General features: G+C 42.6%; 1 protein-coding gene across 2 annotated transcripts in view; it reads left to right on the top strand.

Annotated features, from left to right (window-relative positions):
- Positions 1 to 14,971, top strand: part of cxadr (CXADR Ig-like cell adhesion molecule) — a 43,340-nt gene extending 28,369 nt beyond the window's left edge. For both annotated transcript variants that reach the window (XM_020612388.1, XM_020612387.1), the window contains exons 3-7: positions 4,947 to 5,151; positions 8,722 to 8,877; positions 8,988 to 9,110; positions 12,953 to 13,091; positions 14,127 to 14,971. In XM_020612388.1, coding sequence (XP_020468044.1) covers positions 4,947 to 5,151; positions 8,722 to 8,877; positions 8,988 to 9,110; positions 12,953 to 13,091; positions 14,127 to 14,409 — 906 coding nt within the window. In that variant the 3' untranslated portion in view covers positions 14,410 to 14,971. The remainder of the gene's footprint in view (positions 1 to 4,946; positions 5,152 to 8,721; positions 8,878 to 8,987; positions 9,111 to 12,952; positions 13,092 to 14,126) is intronic.
- The last annotated feature ends 7,888 nt before the right edge of the window (positions 14,972 to 22,859 follow it).

The following is a 22,859-nucleotide window of genomic DNA, read 5'->3' as shown; positions in this document are numbered from 1 at the left end:
CCCATTGAGCATCTCTGGAGAGACCTGAAAATGGCTGTCCACCAACGTTTACCATCCAACCTGACAGCACTGGAGAGGATCTGCAAGGAGGAATGGCAGAGGATCCCCAAATGCAGGTGTGAAAACTTGTTGCATCATTCCCAAAAAGACTCATGGCTGTATTAGCTCAAAAGGGTGCTTCTACTAAATACTGAGCAAAGGGGCTGAATACTTATGACCATGTGATATTTCAGTTTTTCTTTTTTAATAAATCTGCAAAAATGTCAAACATTCTGTGTTTTTCTGTCAATATGGGGTGCTGTGTGTACATTAATGAGGAAAAAAATGAACTTAAATGATTTTAGCATATGGCTGCAATATAACAAAGAGTGAAAAATTTAAGGGGGTCTGAATACTTTCCGTACCCACTGTATATGCAAACCTCTTACTGATCAGGATGTAAGAGACGAAGCCTAAAAAGTCATGTGTACTTTATTAGTCTGTTGTCTCTACATCAATGAAAAGCTATAGAGCAGCACGTTTTGAACTAGATCTATCATTCGGTAATGGACTTTCACTTAAATGCTTAGGATTTGCTCCCAGTAAAGTCCACAAAGCAACAACAGCAGCTTTAAACTGGTGATGTCTTTAGTTTTACTGATGGAACTAATGTAACTGTGCCTTGCCAATTTGTCTTTGGGGCTCACAGTAAGTAGCCTACAGTAAAGCTAACTACAGAAGCACATCTGACCATTTCCTCTAACATCCAGATCTGGCAGAACTTTGTTCTCTGTCTGTGACTGACAACTGGTCATTTTTACTTACACTGACTCTTTATTAAAAAAGTCTGATGTCAATCTCCTTTATTGCAGGACATATTTCAGTGCAGTAGCATTAATGTTATGTTTGACAAAAATGATAACTTAGTTGCTAAATAACTTGCAGCAAATGACAACAATCTAACACTAATGGTAATCACTTGTAGGTTAACTAAAAAGTAAAAGATTCGGTGTGTCTGGATTTGTCACTAACCTACTCTCTTGTGCTGTGTCTGTTTGGCTTGGTGTATTATGCGGAAGGTGAAATGCAATAAATGTTCTATGTTAGGTGTGTATTGTTGAGGTGTTGCAATGTAACACAGGAAGCATACTGTATACAAGACAAATGGAATTTGAGCCAGATGATATTCTGTTAAGCATTTGTTCCCTGCAGTGCTCTGAGATACAGTGGGAATGATGGGAGCTGTCTGCTTTTCAGCATGGCCCTCAGCCATGGAAGGGGAAGACTACACAAAGTCCATAGAGACAGAATGTTGCTACAGATCGTACTCGTGTCTGTTTTTTTTTTCTTTTTTTGGCCAAATGATAGAAATAGGTAACGGGTTCATCATTAGGCTTCTCTCTGTCCGCTGACCCAGTCCAGCACTGCTCTCACCCAGGTAGAGCTCTGCACTCTTGCTTCTGGTCACTGCTTTTTCTAGTGAATGGGGTTGTCAGTAAAGACACACCAGTTACCCCCATTTTGTTTTTACTCTGCAGTAGTGGAGAAAAGGGAGGTGGAGTCAGATCTCTGTCAATATTTAGATTGCTTTCAGTTTCTCAGCAATGCCACAAGTGAGGGTTTGGGTTCCTAGTAGTGCCTGTTCTCCTTCATGGCTGAATGCAGCTGTAGAAATATATCAAATCTTCCCAAACTGAATGGTTTTGCACTTAACTTTTTTTTTTTTTACGTGCCATTTTGCTTGCTCGGGCTTATCTGCGCAGCCATTAAATGTTGCCAAACCTTTGCTGGAATTTAAACAGGCCAGACTCTCCCTGACTGAATTTGTTCTCCTTGACCTATCTGACTGTGCTCACTATATACACACACTTACATTCATGAAGCTTTTAACCAGTATCAAACCATGCATAGAGTAAATTTGTTGTAATTAGCTGCAAATTTATTGCAAGTTGCTGCTTTCATATATGTGACAGTGCTTAGTGGAATTAGGCCAATCTGCTTGGACCTAAATTACCAGGGCAGGCAAGGCAATGTGCGTGAAAGCTAAACCTTACGGCCATGACACACCAAGCCAATGGCTGACCGTTGGCCACCGTCAGGCCACCAGTGAGCATCTTTCAGGGCTAGTCTTCCCAGGGTGTCCCACACTGTATGCACTAGTTGGACTCTGTCGGTGGCTTTCTGGTCGATTCGGCATGTTGAATCGCCGTCAGACCTCATCGGTGAGAGACGCCACTCTGGTTGGCTGTTTGGCTTAGCAAATCAGTGCACAAGAAGAGAACAGTTCAGGAAAGCCCCTTCATCCTTTCACTGTGTTATCCATGATTTCACCCATTTAGTGCAGTTTCTCCTTGTTTTTCACCTCCACGGTCTCCTTTCTACTTCCTCAACCAGAATACCAAGGGCAGAGAACGTTTCAAATATATTCTCGATTAGAAGCAGCTATAAACAGCAGCTGTACTGAACAAGTGCTACTTTGTTTACACTTGTGTTTATGCAGTCTAGCTCTTTTTCTTTCTGAATGTTAAATACAGATACCAGCCACCTGCTGGTTGGGAGAGTTATTTCTGTCATCTTGGCACAGAAAATACGTGATAGTGGCTGTTGGCTGTGCAGGGTGTTCAAGTGCCACATTTTCAACCTGACTGGCTGAGGCAGAGAGACTGTTGCATCACTTCATGTTCCCTTTTTCTGATAAGAAGTTGCAAATGGTACTCCTGTTCTCTGCCTTCGTTTTTGTGGTTTTCCATGGGGTCCCATTAGTGCCAGCGGTGACGGACACATCAGGAAGATGAGCCCGGTCAGATGCTCACTGACGGCCTAGTGGTGGATGTTGGCCGACCATCCACTTGGTGTGTCATAGGCTTTATAGTCGCAGGCTCCCAGATGTACAGAAGCGATGGAAAATTGGCATGCACATGGCTTGAGATGAGTACATTCAGGTGTCTGTTAAAGGTATAGCCACTAACAGTCAAACTTTAAGATGAGAACTAGTCAACAGGACCAGTCCCTAGAGTCACATGACTGGGAACCTGAGGCCCTGTTTTGGCAAGCAGGGAGATGACCTGTGTGGTGTGCCTGGCATGTAAAATAACCCTTCATTTAAAAGAATTTAATTCAAATTAAGGAACCCTACATCCAAGCTGCATTTTCTTTGCACTCATGCATTTAGAAGTAACGCAACAGCATTGCCTATGTAGTCCAGTATGCGTTTGGGAATGATGGCCTGCTTCATCTTTCATGTCCCACATATAATCACAGCCTTTTTTTTGAGGGTGGTGAGTCTTAGCTAATGCATGTTGCTTTGTTGGGCTTGAATGTGAGATACCAGGCATGCCTACAGTAACACTTATTTGCATTTGACCCTCATTTCCTGGCTGCACATTAGCTCAAGGGAGGGTTAGCCCTGAGTATTTGCCACCACTGTGAGGACAATGAGGAAAACAATTATGAAAACCTTTGTTCTCTGTAGCCTACATTATGAAGGACACCAAGTCCATTTTCAGGCAGCAATTCCCCTTTAACCTTGTAAGGCAGTTTGGACAAGAGCTGTTCCTGTGCAAAGTGTATGGCAGCAGTACTTTGAGTCATTCAAGTTAAAAAGCTCTGTAGGAGTACAAATACACTGCACTGCACTCTGAGGGCTGCAGAAGAGTTTTCACTACACAGGTATCACAGCTAGCTGCTTTGCCTCTCAAATGACCTGCACCTCTTCCTCATCCCTCCCTGAGCAACAGCATCACATGACGATGACCTCATCTTTAGATGTGCCTGGCCAGTAGAGAACTTTTACCTCTGCAGCATGATCTGTCCACTGAGAATGGCTAGACCAGGTGGCTGGTTGTGAGATGCAGCACAGACAGTGGCGTTCTTCTGTCCTTTCCAACCCCTGCCGTCTTGTCTAGTCATTTGCCCTTTTCAGTTTTATTCCCAAGGCTTTTATGGGATTTTTTTCCCTCATTGGATCATTATTTTCAAGGTTATTGTACAGTGGAGATGTTTTTATTTGCTACAGGTGTGCATGTGTAGATGTGAAGTGGTTGAGCCCAAGTGGGAGGTCTTGTCTGGCTCAGCTTGGGGCAGTTTAATTTCCTCTGTGCTCTCATCTCGCATATCGTTGTTATTGCTGTTAGCATGGTTTCCCCTACCCTGAGACCCTAGTGGAATTTTAACACAATTACCTGTTTACATGGCTAATATGTCCAAGATGAACACAGCACCCAGTGGAAGCAGCCACAGAACCTGGGCTTCCAGTTGAACATGGAGCAGCAAGGCAACCTGGTGTAGGCTCCCTAGAACCTCACCAATGTTTCCCTGGCTTTGCTCCTATCATGCTTCTGTTGAATACTCTACTTCCTATCATGGCTTTGTTATTCTTCCTTTCATCCCGCTGTTTAGTTCTTCTTCTCTTCACCTCTGGTATTGCTGTGGGTATGACTGGTGTTGGTCATGGCACAGAAAAGCCTGTTGATGACTGTCCATGGAAATGAGGAAGAATATGCCATGGTTTTTAAAGAAGAATGAGAACTCTTCTTATTGTTTGCTTTTTTTTCTCTGTTTTTATTTTTTCCCCTCTATTATCATCCTTCATCACTACTACCTATTGCTAGCCTGGCCTTTATTTTTAGCCATTTTCTTGATGGAGGCCGCTGCTCTTTGTTGACATAGCAGGTGTTGATTTGGCCTCAAAGTGGTGGCTTTGTTTGTTCCTCCTTCATTCTTCTCAAGCACAGAAAGGGCAGAGCAGTGCAGGCTGAAGGGCACTGCAGAGATAAGAGGGGGTGCGTTCTCTCTTCCATATATTTTGCTTGCTTCAGTGAGCAAGTCTTTTTCTGTCAGAAAGCACACAACTGTCATTTCAAGGTCTTTTATTTTCATAAACAGATGAGTCAGACATAGGACACCATTCTAGTAGGTTTAAGTTCTGAAAACCAGCTCTTTTTCCTGCACTCATTCCCTATGACCAGGTGATCATATATTCCGGTGACAGACCCTATGAGGACTACTATGCTCCCCTGAAGGGCCGAGTCCACTTCAACTCAGCTGACCCCAAGAATGGCGACGCCTCCATCAACGTGATAGGACTGAAGCCATCAGACTCAGGCCCATACAATTGTAAGGTGAAGAAGGCTCCTGGTATTGGCAGCAGGAAGATGACGTTGACTGTCATGGGTGAGTGAAAGCAGAACAAACCAGTGTTTTAGGCTAGAGCTCTTTTTTTTTTCACCTCACACGGCAAATTCTGTTTGTACAATGTAGAACTTCATCAAATCACTCAAGGACGTGTGAGATGATGAAAATCGAGTGCAGTACCTTCCTACTGGTTGTAGAGCAGTACCCCCTTTGTGACACAGTTCTTGATTCACCCTTTTTTCCACAAACTATTATTGGTCTGATTAATTATTTATCGCAAATATTGCCTCAATAAAGAAAAATACTTTTTGCTTTTTGCAGTTTCTCAGATAAATGTGTTTTTTCAATTATTGCACCCATTTTTAAACTAACTGAATATTTTAGTTTAAATATTTGTCGTTTGTATATTTCCATGTTAGCTTTTAAAGATATAATATAATTTGATCAAATATTACTCAGCATGAACCATTAATTAACACAAGTAAAAGGATATAGAACAGACATAAGTAATTAAAACAATTGGGGATGTTACAGATCATTTTCAAATGTTATCCTGTCTTTTTAAAAATGCAGACAATCCATCTAAATGGAGTCTGTGCATTCAGCTGGCTTTGTATTACACAGGATGAGATGGGTGACACATCAGAGTCGTATAAGTCAGATGATTCACTCCCTAGGCAAACAGGCGCTCATGCACTGTAGCCTTGCTGGTTGCTCAGTTGACCAAAAGATGTTGAAAGTGAATCACCTCCGAAACCCGCCTGGTATTTACATATGGGAAAAACAACCCACTTGCACCACACTAGTGTGTATTGTGGGAGAAGCTGTGTACTGTGCTGTTATCTAAGCCCTGTTATCGGAATAATTTCTGCTTTCTAAAGATAGTAAGGGCTTCGGAAAATGGCTGCTGTCCTTGTTGACATGATCTCATGTGTACAAAAGTGAATGCACTGCACCAACTAGCTCAACCAGAAAGACATGAGCTGTTGAAAATGGTTTCTGAGATGTCGTGACACCACTAAGCCTAATAAACCTAACCTAATAAAAAAGATGCACTACTACAGATAAGCTTAACATTAATTGTGATTACTGCTGACCCAAAAATTATTGACTAAGCCCATGGGGAGATTGTTTTATATATAAATTTGATCTGATCAAAAGCAACATGGAAAAATGAATCACTTCTTAAGTCATCGCTGATTACATATGCTTGTGCAGTTTGCTGTGATGGCTTCTCCTCCCTCCTGTTGTCACCACTGGTCTGCTGATTTGTGAGTTGTTTACATGCCTGGTTTTAAATGCCGTCCAGTCATTAAAGTTTATCATTTCATCAAAACTTCCAAGTTAACCCAACAAGAGAGATGGTGTAGCTGTGAGGATGTATGTGAATTCTCCTTGTTCAGTAATGTTTTAATATGGTGCACAAGCAAAAACAGTTGTGTATTCCATATGTTGACCCTTTTATATTACATCCCTCTCATTTAGTATGTGGTTCAAGTGCCATCGTTAAAGTAAAATGTTAATGTTTCTTTCTCCTTATAAAGTATTCCTTAAAATGTATGTCATTTATGATCTGCATTATTGTTACTATTTTGTAGTATCAGCAGTAGTTATTATTACATCTTAGCCAGTCCTCACACCTTTAACAGGCTTTTTGAGGGTTAAGACTTGGTTTTAGGTTTAGGTAGAATTAGGTTTAGGTTAGGGTAAAGAGTGGGGCTAGACATTTAGGTATGATTGTTGAGTGTTAGGGCCTAGGGGATGCATCGTCACAACGAGTTTCCTTACAAAGATGGAAAGACACGTGGTGTGTGTGTGTGTGTGTGTGTGTGTGTGTGTGTGTGTGTGTGTGTGAGACAGCTTGAGGCTACAGAGGCTGACAGACTGCTAGCTATTGACCCCAGGGGCAGGGATGTTCTCAGCGAAGACATCTTGCCTGCTCTGCATTTTACCTTCATGTTGATCTTGTCACAAGGTAAATGGTCCTCAGGACATGGGAGACGTCCATATTTATGTGTGCACAAAAATAAAAACACCTCAATTTATACACTGGGTATTGCTGTGGCTGGCAGTGTACATTGTGTTTCACTTTTCACTTCACAGGAAGTTGCAGCTGTTATTGTGTATTCTCCTCTGGTCGCAGCAGGACATTGAAGTTAACAGAATACCCACTTGCAGTGCAGCACTGCATGTCAGCAGCTCTCACAGCTGTTTGTGGCCTGACCCCACCTATACTCTCAACAGCCAATCACTGAGCTCTGCCTTCCAGACAGTTCTCATCACATTCAGACCTCACTGCAAAGATCAACAGCCAATTTCTTTAATTTTGCCTGCCTGAGTTTAGTGTCCAGTAGTCACTTATATTGTCACTCTTTGAAGTTGTGCACCTTTGATCACAATGAATGCAGCATCCTTGTACTGTCTACAGGATAACATTGAGCTCCTCATAAATCTCTATTGGTTATTCATTTAACAGAGCCAGGCTGGTTGTATTGCTCTGGCCTCTGTGCTCCTCCAGCCTCTGTCACCTTCTTTGACCTCATCTTTCAAACAAATAAATCTGCTCATCCTAATGTGAGGAGCTGTGTGTTACAGCCCTCAGACTTGTCGAGTTGACTTTCACTTTTAAAAGATGCATTCAAAATGTCATAGCTGTCTGACATTTAGTGTGTGACACGTGTGTGTGTGTGTGTGTGTGTGTGTGTGTGTGTGTGTGTGTGTGTGTAGGTGCAATGCAGCAGCAAAGAGCGGGCCAGTGAGTGAGAGCAGTACAGCCTTGGCCCCATCACTCTACCATCTGTCCATCACTGCTCGCTCTCTGCTTTGCCCCTTTCGTCCTGAGCCCGTTGTGTTTTATTATATTAGTAGGAGGACTCGGTGCTGTCAGTCCACCATTAATCCTTAACGGTTATGCCTGCTAAGCTCCCCCCTTCTGCCTGACACCTGGTTCAGATCTAGAGACTCCCTACTCCAGTGTTTTGTTGTTACAGAACACGTTACCACACCATAAGGTCAGCATCCTGCCAGTGAACACACAGACTTGGATTGTGGCCTCATATTTCCTCTGTGTAAACATCACCCCTCATAGATGCTTTTGCTTTTCCTCTCCCTCCCCTCCCTTTCACCTCCTCGCCTGGCTAACTGTGTGTCTGGGTTTCACTGGTGTTGGCCTGCTTTTAATTTGGAGCTCTGTTTGTTTTCGAAGCTCCCATCTCATCTGCTGCCAACACTGGGGCTGAGGAGTGTTTGCACACTTCAGCTGGAAGACAGAAAGCTTTACCTCCATCCTTAACCCTTTGTGCGTGTGTTTATGTCCAGTGGCACACAGCTCCTTTCTTCATCACGATTATCCTGAGTGACAGCTCCTGTAATGACAGCAGCTGTGTCAATTACTCTGATTGCTGCTCTCATTACACTGATGACTGCTGCTTTGAGCAAGGGACGAAATCAACTTCAGTAATACACAATACACACAACTTGCCCACACCATGCTAGATGGAAAAATAACAAAGTTGTCAGCAGGAGGGCTGTGTTGTTCTGAGCTAATGTGACCACCTGGGTGTGTCTGCTGTTTTTCACCTCTCTCAATCACTTCCCTCTACTCAACAGTGAAGCCGTCCAAGCCCAGGTGCTACACTGATGGTCCCACACAGGAAGGCAAAGATGTTGCGCTGAAGTGTGTATCTAGCGAAGGCACCAACCCTATGAAGTACAGCTGGGAGAAGACCAGTGACTCCAAGCTGCTGCCCTCCTCTGCTACGTTAGGTAACGGACACTTCCATAAGCGCTCAAAACAAATAGAAAACACTTGACATGTCCGCTGTCTGTTTCACACTGTCACCTCTTCAGTGATGTGTTCTTCACCCTCACTGCAGATCCTGTGGGAGGCACCTTGATCGTGAAGAATGCATCTGCCAGTGCATCTGGCTCCTACCACTGCACTGCCAGCAATCGTATTGGCAGTGACGACTGTACACTGTATCTTAACGTAACACCTCGTGAGTACCTAACTGACTTCATGTTTATACAGTGGCATGTATTCAGCCTGTTTCAGACCCTTTGTTCTGCTGTCTGGCCACTTCTTAAAACGATTCTCAAATGCTCAGATCCAAAATATTAAAATCAGCATGCAGACGTTTAGCTGATATAATATTTACTATGTTAAACATTTTATTTTAGCATATTAGCATGATAACTTTTGTATGCCACAAATATATTACATAAATTACATGGCAGTTCATCTTGTTGAGACAAAGGTTGCCACTAACAGTCATTTTCATAAATCAGTTAATCTGCTAGTTATGTGGTTAATTGCTTAGTCTAGAGAACATCAGAAAATAGTGAAAAACACCATCAGTTTTTTAGAGCCCACTGTGGTGTTATCTGGTCAGAGATCTAAAATCTAAAGATATTCAATTTACCACCATCTTAGGACCATGAAAACCAGCTTATTTTCATCTTCAAGGAGCTTGAAATATTAAATGTTTAGCATGTTTGCATGAAACTCTGATTTAAATTGGAATTATTATCCATGAAAGTTGTTGCTGTTAAATATTGTTGATCATGTCTGTAATTGTTGCAGCTTTAGATGAGTTTTATCATTTTGTATCAAAAGATGTGTATCTGTTATGATACATATGTGAAAATGTTACTTTATCAGTGCTAGTGCACATACAGTCAGAACTCAGTTATTTACATTTTCTCAACAGCCAACAGGAGATGATGGTGACTGCTGCTGTAAAAATTTGCCAGTTTATCAGGGCTGAATGAAGGAACAAGACAAGTGGAAGTGGCACAACTTGGTCCTTTTCTCAATAGAGTTGGGCATCCGTTGGGTTTTTTTCTGACACTGGTGCTAAAACAAAACAATACTTTTAAAATGTTGCTGGTGCCTAAACAGTACTGGAACTGATAGTTAAAAAAAAAAAGCCTAAAACCAAGCCATAAACTTCATAATTTGAAGTACAAGGCCATCTGGCCTTTGATTTCATACATTTTCAGAGGGCACAAAGGCCACTAGACTGGGAACTAAGGCCAAGACAAATGTCATGAGTTGTATGTGTGCATAGCTTATGTATATAGCCTGAGCTGTAAAGTTACAAACTAGTTTTGTGTTCACAACATACCCCAGCATGGTACCGTGATAGGATGCCACCTGTACAATAAGTCCAGTTGTGAAATTTCCTCGCTACTAAATATTCCACAGTCAACTGTTAGTGGTATTATAACAAAGTGGAAGCAATTGGGAACGACAGCAACTCAGCCATGAAGTGGTAGGCCACGTAAAATCACAGAGCGAGGTCAGCGGGTGTTAAGACGCATAGTGCACAAGAGGTCGCCGACATTCTGCAGAGTCAATAGTTACAGACCTCCAAACTTCATTTGGCCTTCATATTAGCTCAGGAACAGTGCGTAGAGAGCTTCATGGAATGGGGTTCCATGGTCAAGGAGCTGCATCCAAGCCTTACATCACCAAGTGCAATGTAAAGCATCGGATGCAGTGGTGTAAAGCATGCTGCCACTGGACTCTAGAGCAGTGGAGAAGTGTTCTCTGGAGTGACGAATCACGCTTCTCTGTCTGGCAATCTGATGGACGAGTCTGGGTTTGGTGGTTTCCAGGAGAATGGTGCTTGTCTGACTGCATTGTGTCAAGTGTAAAGTTTGGTGGAGGGGGTATTATGATGTGAGGTTGTCTTTCAGGAGCTGGGCTTGGCCCCTTGGTTCCAGTTAAAGGAACTCTTAATGCCTCAGCATACCAAGACATTTTGGACAATTTCATACTCCCAACTTTGTAGGAACAGTTTGGGGATGGCCCCTTCCTGTCCCAACATGACTGTGCACAAAGCAAGGTCCTTAAAGACATGGATGAGTGAGTTTGGTGTGGAAGAACTTGACTGGCCTACACAGAGTCCTCACCTCAACCCGATAGAACAGCTTTGGGATGAATTAGAGCGGAGACTGCGATCCAGGCCTTCTCGTCCAACATCAGTGTCTGACCTCACAAATGCACTTCTGGAAGAATGGTCAAAAATTCCCATTAACACACCCTGTGGACAGCCTTCCCAGAAGAGTTGAAGCTGTTAAAGCTGCAAAGGGTCGTCCATCATGTTAAACCCTATGGATTAAGAATCGGTTGTTACTCAAGTTCGTTTGCACGTGAAGGCAGACGAGCAAATACTTTTGGCAATATATGTTATGTTTAAATTAAAATAAGCAGTAAATGGTGACTGACATTTAACTCTTGTTGCTCTGTGGATGTTGTCTAAGATCACTGGTTGGAAGAATCATGGATGTATTAAGGAGAAAAAGTAGGAAAGGACATGTAGTTTCTCTTAATTCCTCTAACTGGTGCAATAATTATATTCATCAGGCATCATGATGACAGAATGACCAGCATCACTTCTAGCAGCTGTTAAAACAAAATAAATGCATCATGGCTGCCTGTTAAGGTTTTCACTTGGTTGTCAATATTGATAATATTGGTGCAATTTTTCAAATAGAGAAAACACGGTACATTTCAACACTATGTGTAACATTTTACGGCCTCTGAGTTTTCTTATAGCTTTTAGACAGAACCAAATATTACATCCTTTTATCTGCTTATCCAGTGAAACTAAAGGAAACCTTACTGTAGCACCACTAGCTTGACTGATGCACACTCTGAACTGGTGAACAGCTTTATTAAGCACTGTTCTCCTTAATACATCCATAAACACACACCTATGTGTGTGACTGAACATGGACGATAATTTACAGAGATCACTCCTCAAATCTGATGCATCTAATGAGGACACACCGGCCACTGTGGCCATGTAACTCTGACAGATATAGAGGGCATCACTGCCACGTGACAGGGCAACGACCCACCATGGCCATATAACCATCATGAAATTTATACCCTGCATAAAACGAAGGCTTGAAGACATTAAGCTTACACATTCACATGCATCACTGCACGTGACGAGCAGTGATGCTTCTGTTGCCCGTATCATCCGTTTTACAGCACCAGAGGCCAAATATTTAGTTCGATAGGCACCTAAGTGGCACTGAAATAAGGCACAGAAATGTGCACTGTGATTCGGTGCCATAGATATCGATTGTATAGCAGCCGGTGCCATATTGACACCGGGTTTCATAACATATCCCTATTTCTCAGAGCTGCCCCCGTGGAAGTAAAAATCCCTTGCATTTAGAAATTGGATTAATGAGTGTCATGGATGTGGTTGAGGATTTAGTGAGACTACTGTTCAGCTTCTTGAGTAGTTGAAGCTCTGGTACCACACACTACAGCGTTCAGTTTCATGTATGGAGCAGCCAGAGCTGAGTGTTGGAACACAATGCTGATAAATACAGTAGCATGGACACTTCAGTGTTTTGTAATGGTCCTACACCTGTCACTGTATGGTCTTGTTACTGAGTATTGCTTTTCAGGCTCAGACAAGGCTGTCATTTTGTTACTGTGTTATAAAGCTGCAGTACTGCAGCATATGCTAGAGGTACTCACTCTTGCCCTGACTCTTTGACACACTTCTTTGATCCCACCTCTGTTTCAGCCTCAGCCGTATGTCACACACATGCCGTTTCTTTTTGTATTCGATAGGGTGCTTACATGTGCAGATGGTAGATGAAATGTATGGCCTGCAGTTTGTAACAGCTGTGCTGGTGTGGAAAATATCATTTGTATTTATGAGGCTGGATAACCGCTTAAATGACATTGATGATTGTTGTGCTGAAGAAATATTGAACTTTTTTTTCAAGTTGATTAATTGAGACCCTGAGTTATAATCAGGGTGCTACATTTACCAACCCTTCCCAAACCTTTTTTCCTTGTGTTGTCCAGCCCCCAACACTGCAGGCATCATTGCAGGATCCATAATTGCCGTCCTCCTGTTCCTCATCATTCTGGCCATCATCCTCTACTGCTGTTGTCGTGCCCGGCACAAGAAGAAGTACGAGAAAGAAATCTGCAATGAGATAAGGTATACTGAGTAAAGCATTATCAATGAGATTTGGCTGACAGCTGCCCAAAGCTCCTTTTTGATGGAGGAACATATTGTAATACTACCTACCTGTGTCAGGTTGTACAATACTGGACTGATGCAGTAGTAGCATCAAAAGATGCCAGAGGGCTTATGTAATGATCACTCTGAGATCTGAGATGTAATATGACCTCAGGCACACATGCACACAAACAAGTCTCCAACAGCCCCAACAACAATGAAAATGTTTTTTCTCCCATCAGATTTTTTAAGCTCCTCCTCAAAGCTGTGTTAATCAGTTTGAAAGTGCAGTTTGCTTTGTGGATCCTGTGTTGTGTCTGCTGCTGACTGTCCCACACCCTCCAGAGCCACCTACCCTAAGCCCTCCTGGCCATTCCAACTCTTCATCCGGCTCACAGGCTCTGTACAACCCCTGAGCTAACTGTCACTCTACTGCAGACTGAATCTGTCTAAGACCACAGTGTGCTCACGCTGCAGGACAAAGAGGATTAGACCACTGGGTCCTCTATTGTATACACAGACACACGCATTTGCTGAAACACCACAGCATGATGCTATGGACTAAACGAGCTCTGGCCCTTCAGGCTCAGTTTGATTGAGCATTTAACTGGATTATCGCTGCTTATTAGTTGTTGTTAATGAGGTGGCAGGGGAAGTAGAGGGCCTCAGTGTTTTTGGTTGCTCACCCCAGCCTCTACAGGCCATAACAGAGTCACTGTGTCTGAGCAATGCAGGCTCTCCCCCTCTTTATTGAGCCAGGTTATTTTTTTCTCTTCACTTAACTCGGGCTCCTCATGTATTCATTCTTTTCTGCACTGTTGGCAGTAAGTGCTAGCTATTCCACACTTTTAGACCAGTTGCTAACCATCAAACTTTAAACACTGATTTATAGCGCCTCATAAAATCATTTTCCATTTTCAGTTTGTCCATCTTCACACTCAGGTAAACTCCTGAAAGTGAGTTTACAATCTTGTCTTATTGTCTAAATGTGTTGCTGTCTTTGCTTGCTCTCAGAGAGGACGTGCCCCCTCCAAAGAGCCGTGTTTCAACAGCACGCAGCTTCACTGTGGGCAGTCAGCGCTCCTCCCTGGGCTCCATGTCGCCTTCCAACCTCCACGAGTATGCATTGAAGCCCCAGTACGACAAGATTCCCTCATCAGAGGAATATGAGAGGCCACCAAGCCAGCTCCCTCTGCCTCCACCTTCTGCTGTCAGGATGGGGGGCCCCAACCTCAGCCGCATGGGAGGCATCGCCGTCATGACCCCCGCTCAGAACAGGGATGGCTCAATTGTGTAGTGTGTCCTCATCTTGAGAAGGGACCATACAACAAGGGAAGGGAATGGAGGAAGGGACTAGGACACAATCCAGTGAAGATGGAGCAAGCGCTGCGATGGGCTGACTTACCTTACTTGTAGCTCTTCATTATTTACAAATGGGATAATACTCCTTATGAAGGCCTGGGTTTGCTGGGGTGCTGAGAAAAGAAATTTTGCTGGAATCACAACAGAGCACATGAACTTTTTATTACTTTTTGTTTTTTTAAAACCTTATGAATTTTATTCCCTGGACTTTCTCACAAAAAATGAGTTGGTGTGGCTACAATGCAACCTGGTCAATATACAAATAATACTGTACTGTGAATGCATGTATTTTTTAATTGATCTCCCCTACTGTAGAGATACTATATGCTAAAAAAACAGACCCAGGTCCTTAATTGGCCAGCTCTACAGCTGTATGCATGCATATGTGTATAAAATTGTGTGTGTGAAAATAAGTTTATGTATGTGAACGGGGTCTGGGGAAACATTCATACATTGTTTTTAAAATGCCTGCATACCAGTATAAACATTCTTTGCTATTCTCTGGCAAATGTTTAATTCCATACATTTATTATAAAATGAGATGGACTGACCTCTGGACAAACTTAAAGCCTTAGAAAATTCACAGGTTTGAATTGGACCAAGCTGAAAAATGTCAATTGGGGTGAGGCATTTTCTTTTGAACCAGTCGCTATTTGAATTTTCCAGTCTGGGCTGCGGTGGGGGCTGAAATTGACATGATTGGCTGAGGGGGAGGTTCAAGCCACCACATCATGTGACCAGGCTTGAAAAACAGTTAAAGACCAGTGTCCAACCCCCATCACTTCTCCAGAGGAGGTAGTACACAGGGAGATAACAGGCAGCTGGATAACAAGGTTCACTGAGCAATCAAATTAAATAGTGTTTGACTGTCCCCAGTAGCCCAACCACATGAAGCTCTGGGCCTCCCCAAACACACGCACACTTTATTAGTAAAACAAGTGCCCAAAGTCTTAACTGATCATATGCCATATCAGTCACCTCCCTCAGAGGTATGTATGCATACTCCTTATTTGTGGGCACATACAAGGAGCCAAGATCTTGATTACCGTTCCCTGTGTGGTCAGTGTGAAACCTTTCATGGCTTTACAAGTGAAGGATGTAAAACCTGTGTGTATGAAGAAAATACTGAATGTTGTTTCTCTGTATCAACATTATAGCCACTTCAGTTTGATGTCTTTTTGCAGTTTGTCATATCATGTAAATGTTTTTTAGTAAGCATTCCACTCTTTAACCCTGCCCATTCGTCCATTGTTTGGAAACCCAACATCTCATCTTGTCTGTTGGAGGAAAAAAAAAAAAAAAAATTCTTAGACTGGGTAAATTGTTTCTTTTTGCTCCGAAGCCTTATTCTGTTCCTTATTTTTAGCCTTCCTCTCAGTTTACCTCTGCACAGCCCTCACGGCTAATGGCTTCTCTTGTGCCTTGTTGCCCCGGTTGAGTTGTCGTAGCATGTCCACCAATGTGCTGTGATCAGTAACCGCATCATCCCAGTGGGCGCCATAGTCCAGTCACTAGAACAGTATAATAATCAGTGAGCCGGCTGATTGTTTTCTGTTGCCTCGATCAGGTTAAGTCTATGATCTCTCACACCCCATCACCTCACAGAAATGTCCCCAGAGCTTTATCTCGGTCTGCGTTTGTATTCCAGAATATGACTTCATGATTTAGTTTTTTAAAATCTTTTAACATAAATGTCCTGGCAGTAGGTAGAAATATTCTGTGACCCTATCTAATCACAACACAGCTGGATGATATAAAGATGATGTTTATATGTACATGTGATTCTCTGCCGTGCTGTGCTTGGCAAATCTATATCTACAAAATAAGCGGAGGGGCTTATCAGTACAGTGTAAATGCTCCCTGCTCTAACTGGGAATTTCTTGCATTGTGCTTGCATTTGAGAGTATGCATGCTGGAAGTTTTTGTGGGTGAATTCTAGCATCGAGGTAAAGGTCACATTGTGGAAACATCTTGGCCTCTATTTTCTGGCAAATTTGAAGTTGCACCTGGTTCTAACACTAAGGACAGTCAGACCTGGGCCTGCCTCTAACTGACAAATGTCAGCTTGCTTTTGAACAGGAGTGTGTGTGTGTGTGTGTGTGTGTGTGTGTGAGAGAGAGAGAGAGAGAGAGAATGTAAGGAGTTTGCTGAGTCAGAATAGGCCCCTGTAGAATTCTAGTTAGATTTTCCTCCTACATCTACAGAGCTCGTAGGTAGGTTAACCCTTCTACTGTCCCTCTATGTGCTCTGAACATTGACAACTACTAGGCCACTAACAATATTAGCTAGCCTATAAATCTGTACTAAAATTGTATGAAGTTTGAGGTTTGCATACTGTGTGAAAACCCATTTTTCTTTTGTGTCTTGTGCTTTTTGATTAATAAAACTCTTTAAAATGATCAAACCAGCCAGCCGTTTGTTTGTTTACAGGAGCAGTAGGAGCTGCTGGCTTGAGCATCAATATAACTTTATTTCTCCCCCTTCCGGTGGCACGAGCTCTCTGGAGGCCTGCAGCTTTTTGACCGTGATTAATTTTACTCAGCTGGTGAATTCCACCCCGTACACCAGGTTAGGTGACTTTCTAACCACTTAATGACTGTAATTAATCAATGAAGCTGGCAGGCACAATCACCTGCTGCTGTCTCCAGTGCTTGCCATTCAGCTCCAAATAAACAAAGGTTTGTGACCCAGCTCTCCTAACGGTACCATTATGCCATCCCCTCATGCTCTAGGCCTGATTGTCATTCCTTTGCTGCACTGTATTATCCCTGGCATCAAGGCCACTTGTTTCAACATTAGCTTTTTTCAATTACATCCAGTTTCTTCCCTTAGTTAATGTGGTGGGTAAATACTTTTGTTACAAGCCAGCACTAATCAAAGTTGTATAAAATTAGCTTTCTAGTTTATTATGCTGAATGATGTCCCCAGTTAGTGGCTGGCAGGCACATCATGCATGTGGTAGTATTATGCCTTTCTATTGTGAGCACTTGCCCTCCTCTCTCACTTTGTACAGCGTGCTGCTGATCTTGATATATGGATGGCTGATTATTAGCCAATATCTCAACTGTGGAGGCCACTGACATGTAGTCAATAAAAGGACTTGAAGCACTTCTTAACAGTGCTAAGTGGACCTCCATTGCTATAATTGAATGTCAGTAATAGATAGGGCTCCAGAGCATTGATCAGTGGCTAGTCGAAGTCACTCATGGATCCTAATGGCTCCCTGGCTGCTCCCCACATCAGGGGCACTCTGGGTTTGTTCAGCTGCAGTGACACCAGCACAATCACAGCTGTCACAGTAATAGATGTTTTCCCCAGCCACTTTTATGGCTGAACATTCAAAACATTCATTAAAAGGACATTAGTGATGCATGTTTCTGCATGTGTGCAGATTAGATTTATGGACTAAACACTGTTCTCTCATTGAATGAATGCACAGTGAGCCATGCCATCCCCTCCCCCAGGTCCTCCAGTCCTGTATTGTTTTTTTTTTTTTTTTTTTTTAACTTGTGTCCTCATCCACAAAGCTGAAGGGAGAGAGTGGTGTTGTGCTATGCACCCGGGGATTTGTGCTTGGCTCCCATTCCCCCAGCCTCCTCTCTTCTGCCTAGAAAAGGTATAAATTGTTTATACAGATAAAGGAGACTGGTATGGAGAAAAAACTCATTGGTTCTCCAGGAGGGTTTCCTTGGCAACCTTATCTGGTTGTACACAGTCATAGCTGGCTGCTAGTGGGATGATTTATCTTGTAAAGCGTGATTTGCTTCCCGCTAACAAAAGAGACCTCTAAAAGCATGGGACTCATCAAAGTCGCTCTCCTCCAGTGTAACGCCTGCTGTCACAGACATTAAGCTTTCTGCCATTTTTACAAACCTCTGGGAGGGTTGCAGGGGGAAGTCTGGGTAGGATAGTGGAATGTGCATATACATGAAGAGTGAGTTCCAACAGCTCCATTGGCACAGAAGTACATTAACATTTTGGCTCAGTACTCCTAGCACTTTGGATGTAAAACGTCAGATTATGAAGTGAATGTAAGCTTTTATAGCCACATTAGATGAATGACTGAAGAGTTGCAACCATTTTTGGACACAGTTCCACTTTTTTGGGGGGGGGGTCTCAATAGTATTTTGATGGATACAGTACAAAGTAGCCTGTAATTAAATGTAGAATCAGTATTCTGTGTTGAATTCTCTTTGGAGCCTTTTTGCTTAATGTCTTCAGCCTCATTTCATATTTTTATTTGCATAACATTAATATGACACACATGAGATGTTGAGGGTATGTCAGTAAATAGACAACTGGAGTTCTTTAACAATGCAACCAGCCAGTCATTATCCTTAAATTAAAGTTGACAGCCTGAACTTTAAATACACAGTGTGCCATGACCAATGAAAAAGAATTGGAAAAGGAGGCACAGCATCAATGTGTCACCATGCAGACATGCATGGTACTCAACCATATGTCGCCTTGAACAACTTGCGTGTTGTGGGCTGGAGACAGCTGATGTTCTGTGGAGAGAGAAACGAGTCCCAACCTGAGCCAACCATCCCACTTTGTGTGCTATGCCTCCAGACAGCCCAGTCTTCTCATGAGCTCTACCCAGCATCTGTGCACTCATTTGTCAGTTGTCCTCATCTCCCAGTCTGGGAGGAAGAGAGCGCTGGTACACCATCCAGCAGCCGTAGCCCCACCCCCACCTTCTTCATCTTCCCATTTGGTCAATATGGAGTCATCTGTTGAGGCCGACCTCTACGTCCATCAAATCTCAGCATCATCTTGGGTCATTGTTTACTGCTCACATTTCGATGACTAATGTGGTTTTTAAAATGACCTTCCCCTCTGTGCTCTGTCAGCACAGTTCTGGTAGCAGTAGATCCATGCTGAGATTATACTTGGGCCAAAAACATCATGTTATCCTCCTCACTCTAAGGGAACTTGGTTTGGTGAGCTTCATGGATCACTGAGATGACACTCATCAGCTATATGACATTTTATTCACTGGTGGGAACATTGTGGCATGACTGAAAAAGAGCAGCACTTAGCTCCTTGCCACAGGAGACATCCCATGTGCGGGGAAATTAATGTTGTCAGAGGTGCTCCTTGACCTGCTTCCATATGTCGCTGAAAGAGGAGAGAATTTAAGAAGGATCAGATCCAACCACATGTGTTCAGAGGCAGGACACCTGCTTTAATAACCTCTCTCAGTGGTGTACTAGAGCTTCACACTATCACAGTTCCTCTGATCTTTGGTCCCCACATTGTGCTGCTATCTCTTCTCTTTGAGTCAAGCTGAGAAATTGGAAACAGGAGCACGGACCTAGATGGAGGTTACACAGTGCAACTCAGCTCAGTCATTTACAATGTGATTTGTACTTTTAATCTGCACCTCGGCTAGACTCTATCACAGGTGATCAGCCTTCAATGCCATGTCATCAGAGGGCACAATGGAGGCTGGCAATAAAATGTAGTCTTGGCAAAGGCACAAGATGCAGTTTTCCTTTTTTCTCCCTCTGATAATTGGGGTCATTTCTATTATTACCTCTGTGGTGTGTGTGTCTCTCTGTGTCTGTCCATACTCTATCCAATTTGTATGTATAGTCAAACATGTCAGTGCTTAACATCAGCCAGAATAGCCACAGTGAGGGCAAAGGTCAGGGTGGTGATTTAACACCACCTCTGCACCAGCACAACAAGCTCCCTCTCAGCCTATTTCCAGCCAAGTAATTAGACAATGTCCTTTCTCCATGCTGGACACGTACTTCAGGACACCTTCACAGACTAAAACCTCCCCTTCATGCAGCACTTCAGCCAACACGGGCGCTAAATGACACTGAGGCTCAGGACGGGATTGTATTAGGCTGCTTCATAAATTGTACAATTCCCTTAAAAATCATCAATCTGGATTTGGATGGGTAAAGACTTTGGGGAGTAGAATTCCTAATGAAGAGAAGATCAGTGTAATAGATTTAATTATGGCATTTTACAGTCTGGCTAAAAATGTAGTTTCACATTTCCATTTGTTGATGGGGTGAACTGGGAAGGTTTGGCATGGAGGTATAAGGGAAGGGATAGACAAAATAACTGGAATCCCTTACATTATAATGTAATTTAATACAACTACACCTCGAAGGCCTTAAAAAGACTGATGATGCCTGAAATATTGAGTATTAGAAACTTTGCAATTAATTGCCGTCCCTGGTAGGCCCTAACTGCTGCGGCCCGGGTTCAAATCAGGGTTGCGTCAGGAAGGGCATCCGGTGTAAAACACGTGCCAAATGTCAACATGCGAGTCGTCAGTGTGACGATTCACTGTGGCGACTCCTAAACGGGAAAAGCTGAAAGTGACTTTCTAGAAACTTTGCAATTAATTGTTTAATATAACACTTACAGTATTGTTCAAAATAATAGCAGTACAATGAGACTAACCAGAATAATCCAGGTTTTTAGTATATTTTTTATTGCTACATGGCAAACAAGTTACCAGTAGGTGCAGTAGATTCTCAGAAAGCAAACAAGACCCAGCATTCATGATATGCACGCTCTTAAGGCTGTGCAATTGGGCAATTAGTTGAAAGGGGTGTATTAAAAAAAATAGCAGTGTGGCATTCAATCAATGAGGTCATCAATTTTGTGAAATAACAGGTGTGAATCAGGTGGCCCCTATTTAAGGATGAAGCCAGCACTTGTTGAACATGCATTTGAAAGCCTGAGGAAAATGGGTCGTTCAAGACATTGTTCAGAAGAACAGCGTACTTTGATTAAAAAGTTGATTGGAGAGGGGAAAACCTATAAAGAGGTGCAAAAAATTATAGGCTGTTCAGCTAAAATGATCTCCAATGCCTTAAAATGGAGAGCAAAACCAGAGAGACGTGGAAGAAAACGGAAGACAACCATCAAAATGGATCGAAGAATAACCAGAATGGCAAAGGCCCAGCCAATGATCAGCTCCAGGATGATCAAAGACAGTCTGGAGTTACCTGTAAGTACTGTGACAGTTAGAAGACGTCTGTGTGAAGCTAATCTATTTTCAAGAATCCCCCGCAAAGTCCCTCTGTTAAAAAAAAGGCACGTGCAGAAGAGGTTACAATTTGCCAAAGAACACATCAACTGGCCTAAAGAGAAATGGAGGAACATTTTGTGGACTGATGAGAGTAAAATTGTTCTTTTTGGGTCCAAGGGCCACAGACAGTTTGTGAGACGACCCCCAAACTCTGAATTCAAGCCACAGTACACAGTGAAGACAGTGAAGCATGGTGGTGCAAGCATCATGATATGGGCATGTTTCTCCTACTATGGTGTTGGGCCTATTTATCGCATACCAGGGATCATGGATCAGTTTGCATATGTCAAAATACTTGAAGAGGTCATGTTGCCTTATGCTGAAGAGGACATGCCCTTGAAATGGTTGTTTCAACAAGACAATGACCCCAAACACACTAGTAAACGAGCAAAGTCTTGGTTCCAAACCAACAAAATTAATGTTATGGAGTGGCCAGCCCAATCCCCGGACCTTAATCCAATCGAGAACTTGTGGGGTGATATCAAAAATGCTGTTTCTGAAGCAAAACCAAGAAATGTAAATGAATTGTGGAATGTTGTTAAAGAATCATGGAGTGTAATAACAGCTGAAAGGTGCCACAAGTTGGTTGACTCCATGCCACACAGATGTGAAGCAGTTATAACAAACTGTGGTCATACAACTAAATATTAGTTTAGTGATTCACAGGATTGCTAAATCCTAGAAACAAAAACGTTTGTACAACATAGTTTTGTGTTTGTACAGTCAACGGCAGACACTGCTATTTTTTTGAACACACCCCTTTCAACTAATTGCCCAATTTCACAGCCTTAAGAGCGTGCATATCATGAATGCTGGGTCTTGTTTGCTTTCTGAGAATCTACTGCACCTACTGGTAACTTGTTTGCCATGTAGCAATAAAAAATATACTAAAAACCTGGATTATTCTGGTTAGTCACATTGTACTGCTATTATTTTGAACACTACTGTACATGTTCCTATTTTTTCATATTAATGAGGTTTTTGAGAGGTCTCCATTGGATCCTCAGGACAGATTTATAATGTTATTGGTCATCCAAAACAATTCTCCATGTCCTATTTTACAAAGCAAGTCTACTCAGATGGATAGGACAGAAGTCCTTGAGTAAAGGACTCTTTTATTTGTGTGTGCTTGTTGGCTGCGGTTCAAGACATGAAAAACTGAATTTGAACAAGGTTGAATTTAGGGTTTAGGATGCTCACTAGGAGTCAGGAGACAAGTAAATCCAATGCCATCAGTAGAACAGCAGCATGCAATCAGACGGCTTATGTGGACCACAGCTGACTAACAGCAAGATGGTCTACTCTATTATTTTCTACCATATATA

Source organism: Monopterus albus, unplaced genomic scaffold (genome assembly GCF_001952655.1).
Source record: "Monopterus albus unplaced genomic scaffold, M_albus_1.0 scaffold124.1, whole genome shotgun sequence".
Classification (NCBI taxonomy): domain Eukaryota; kingdom Metazoa; phylum Chordata; class Actinopteri; order Synbranchiformes; family Synbranchidae; genus Monopterus; species Monopterus albus.
Note: the sequence above shows the minus strand (reverse complement) of the source record. Positions and strands in the feature narration are given on the sequence as shown.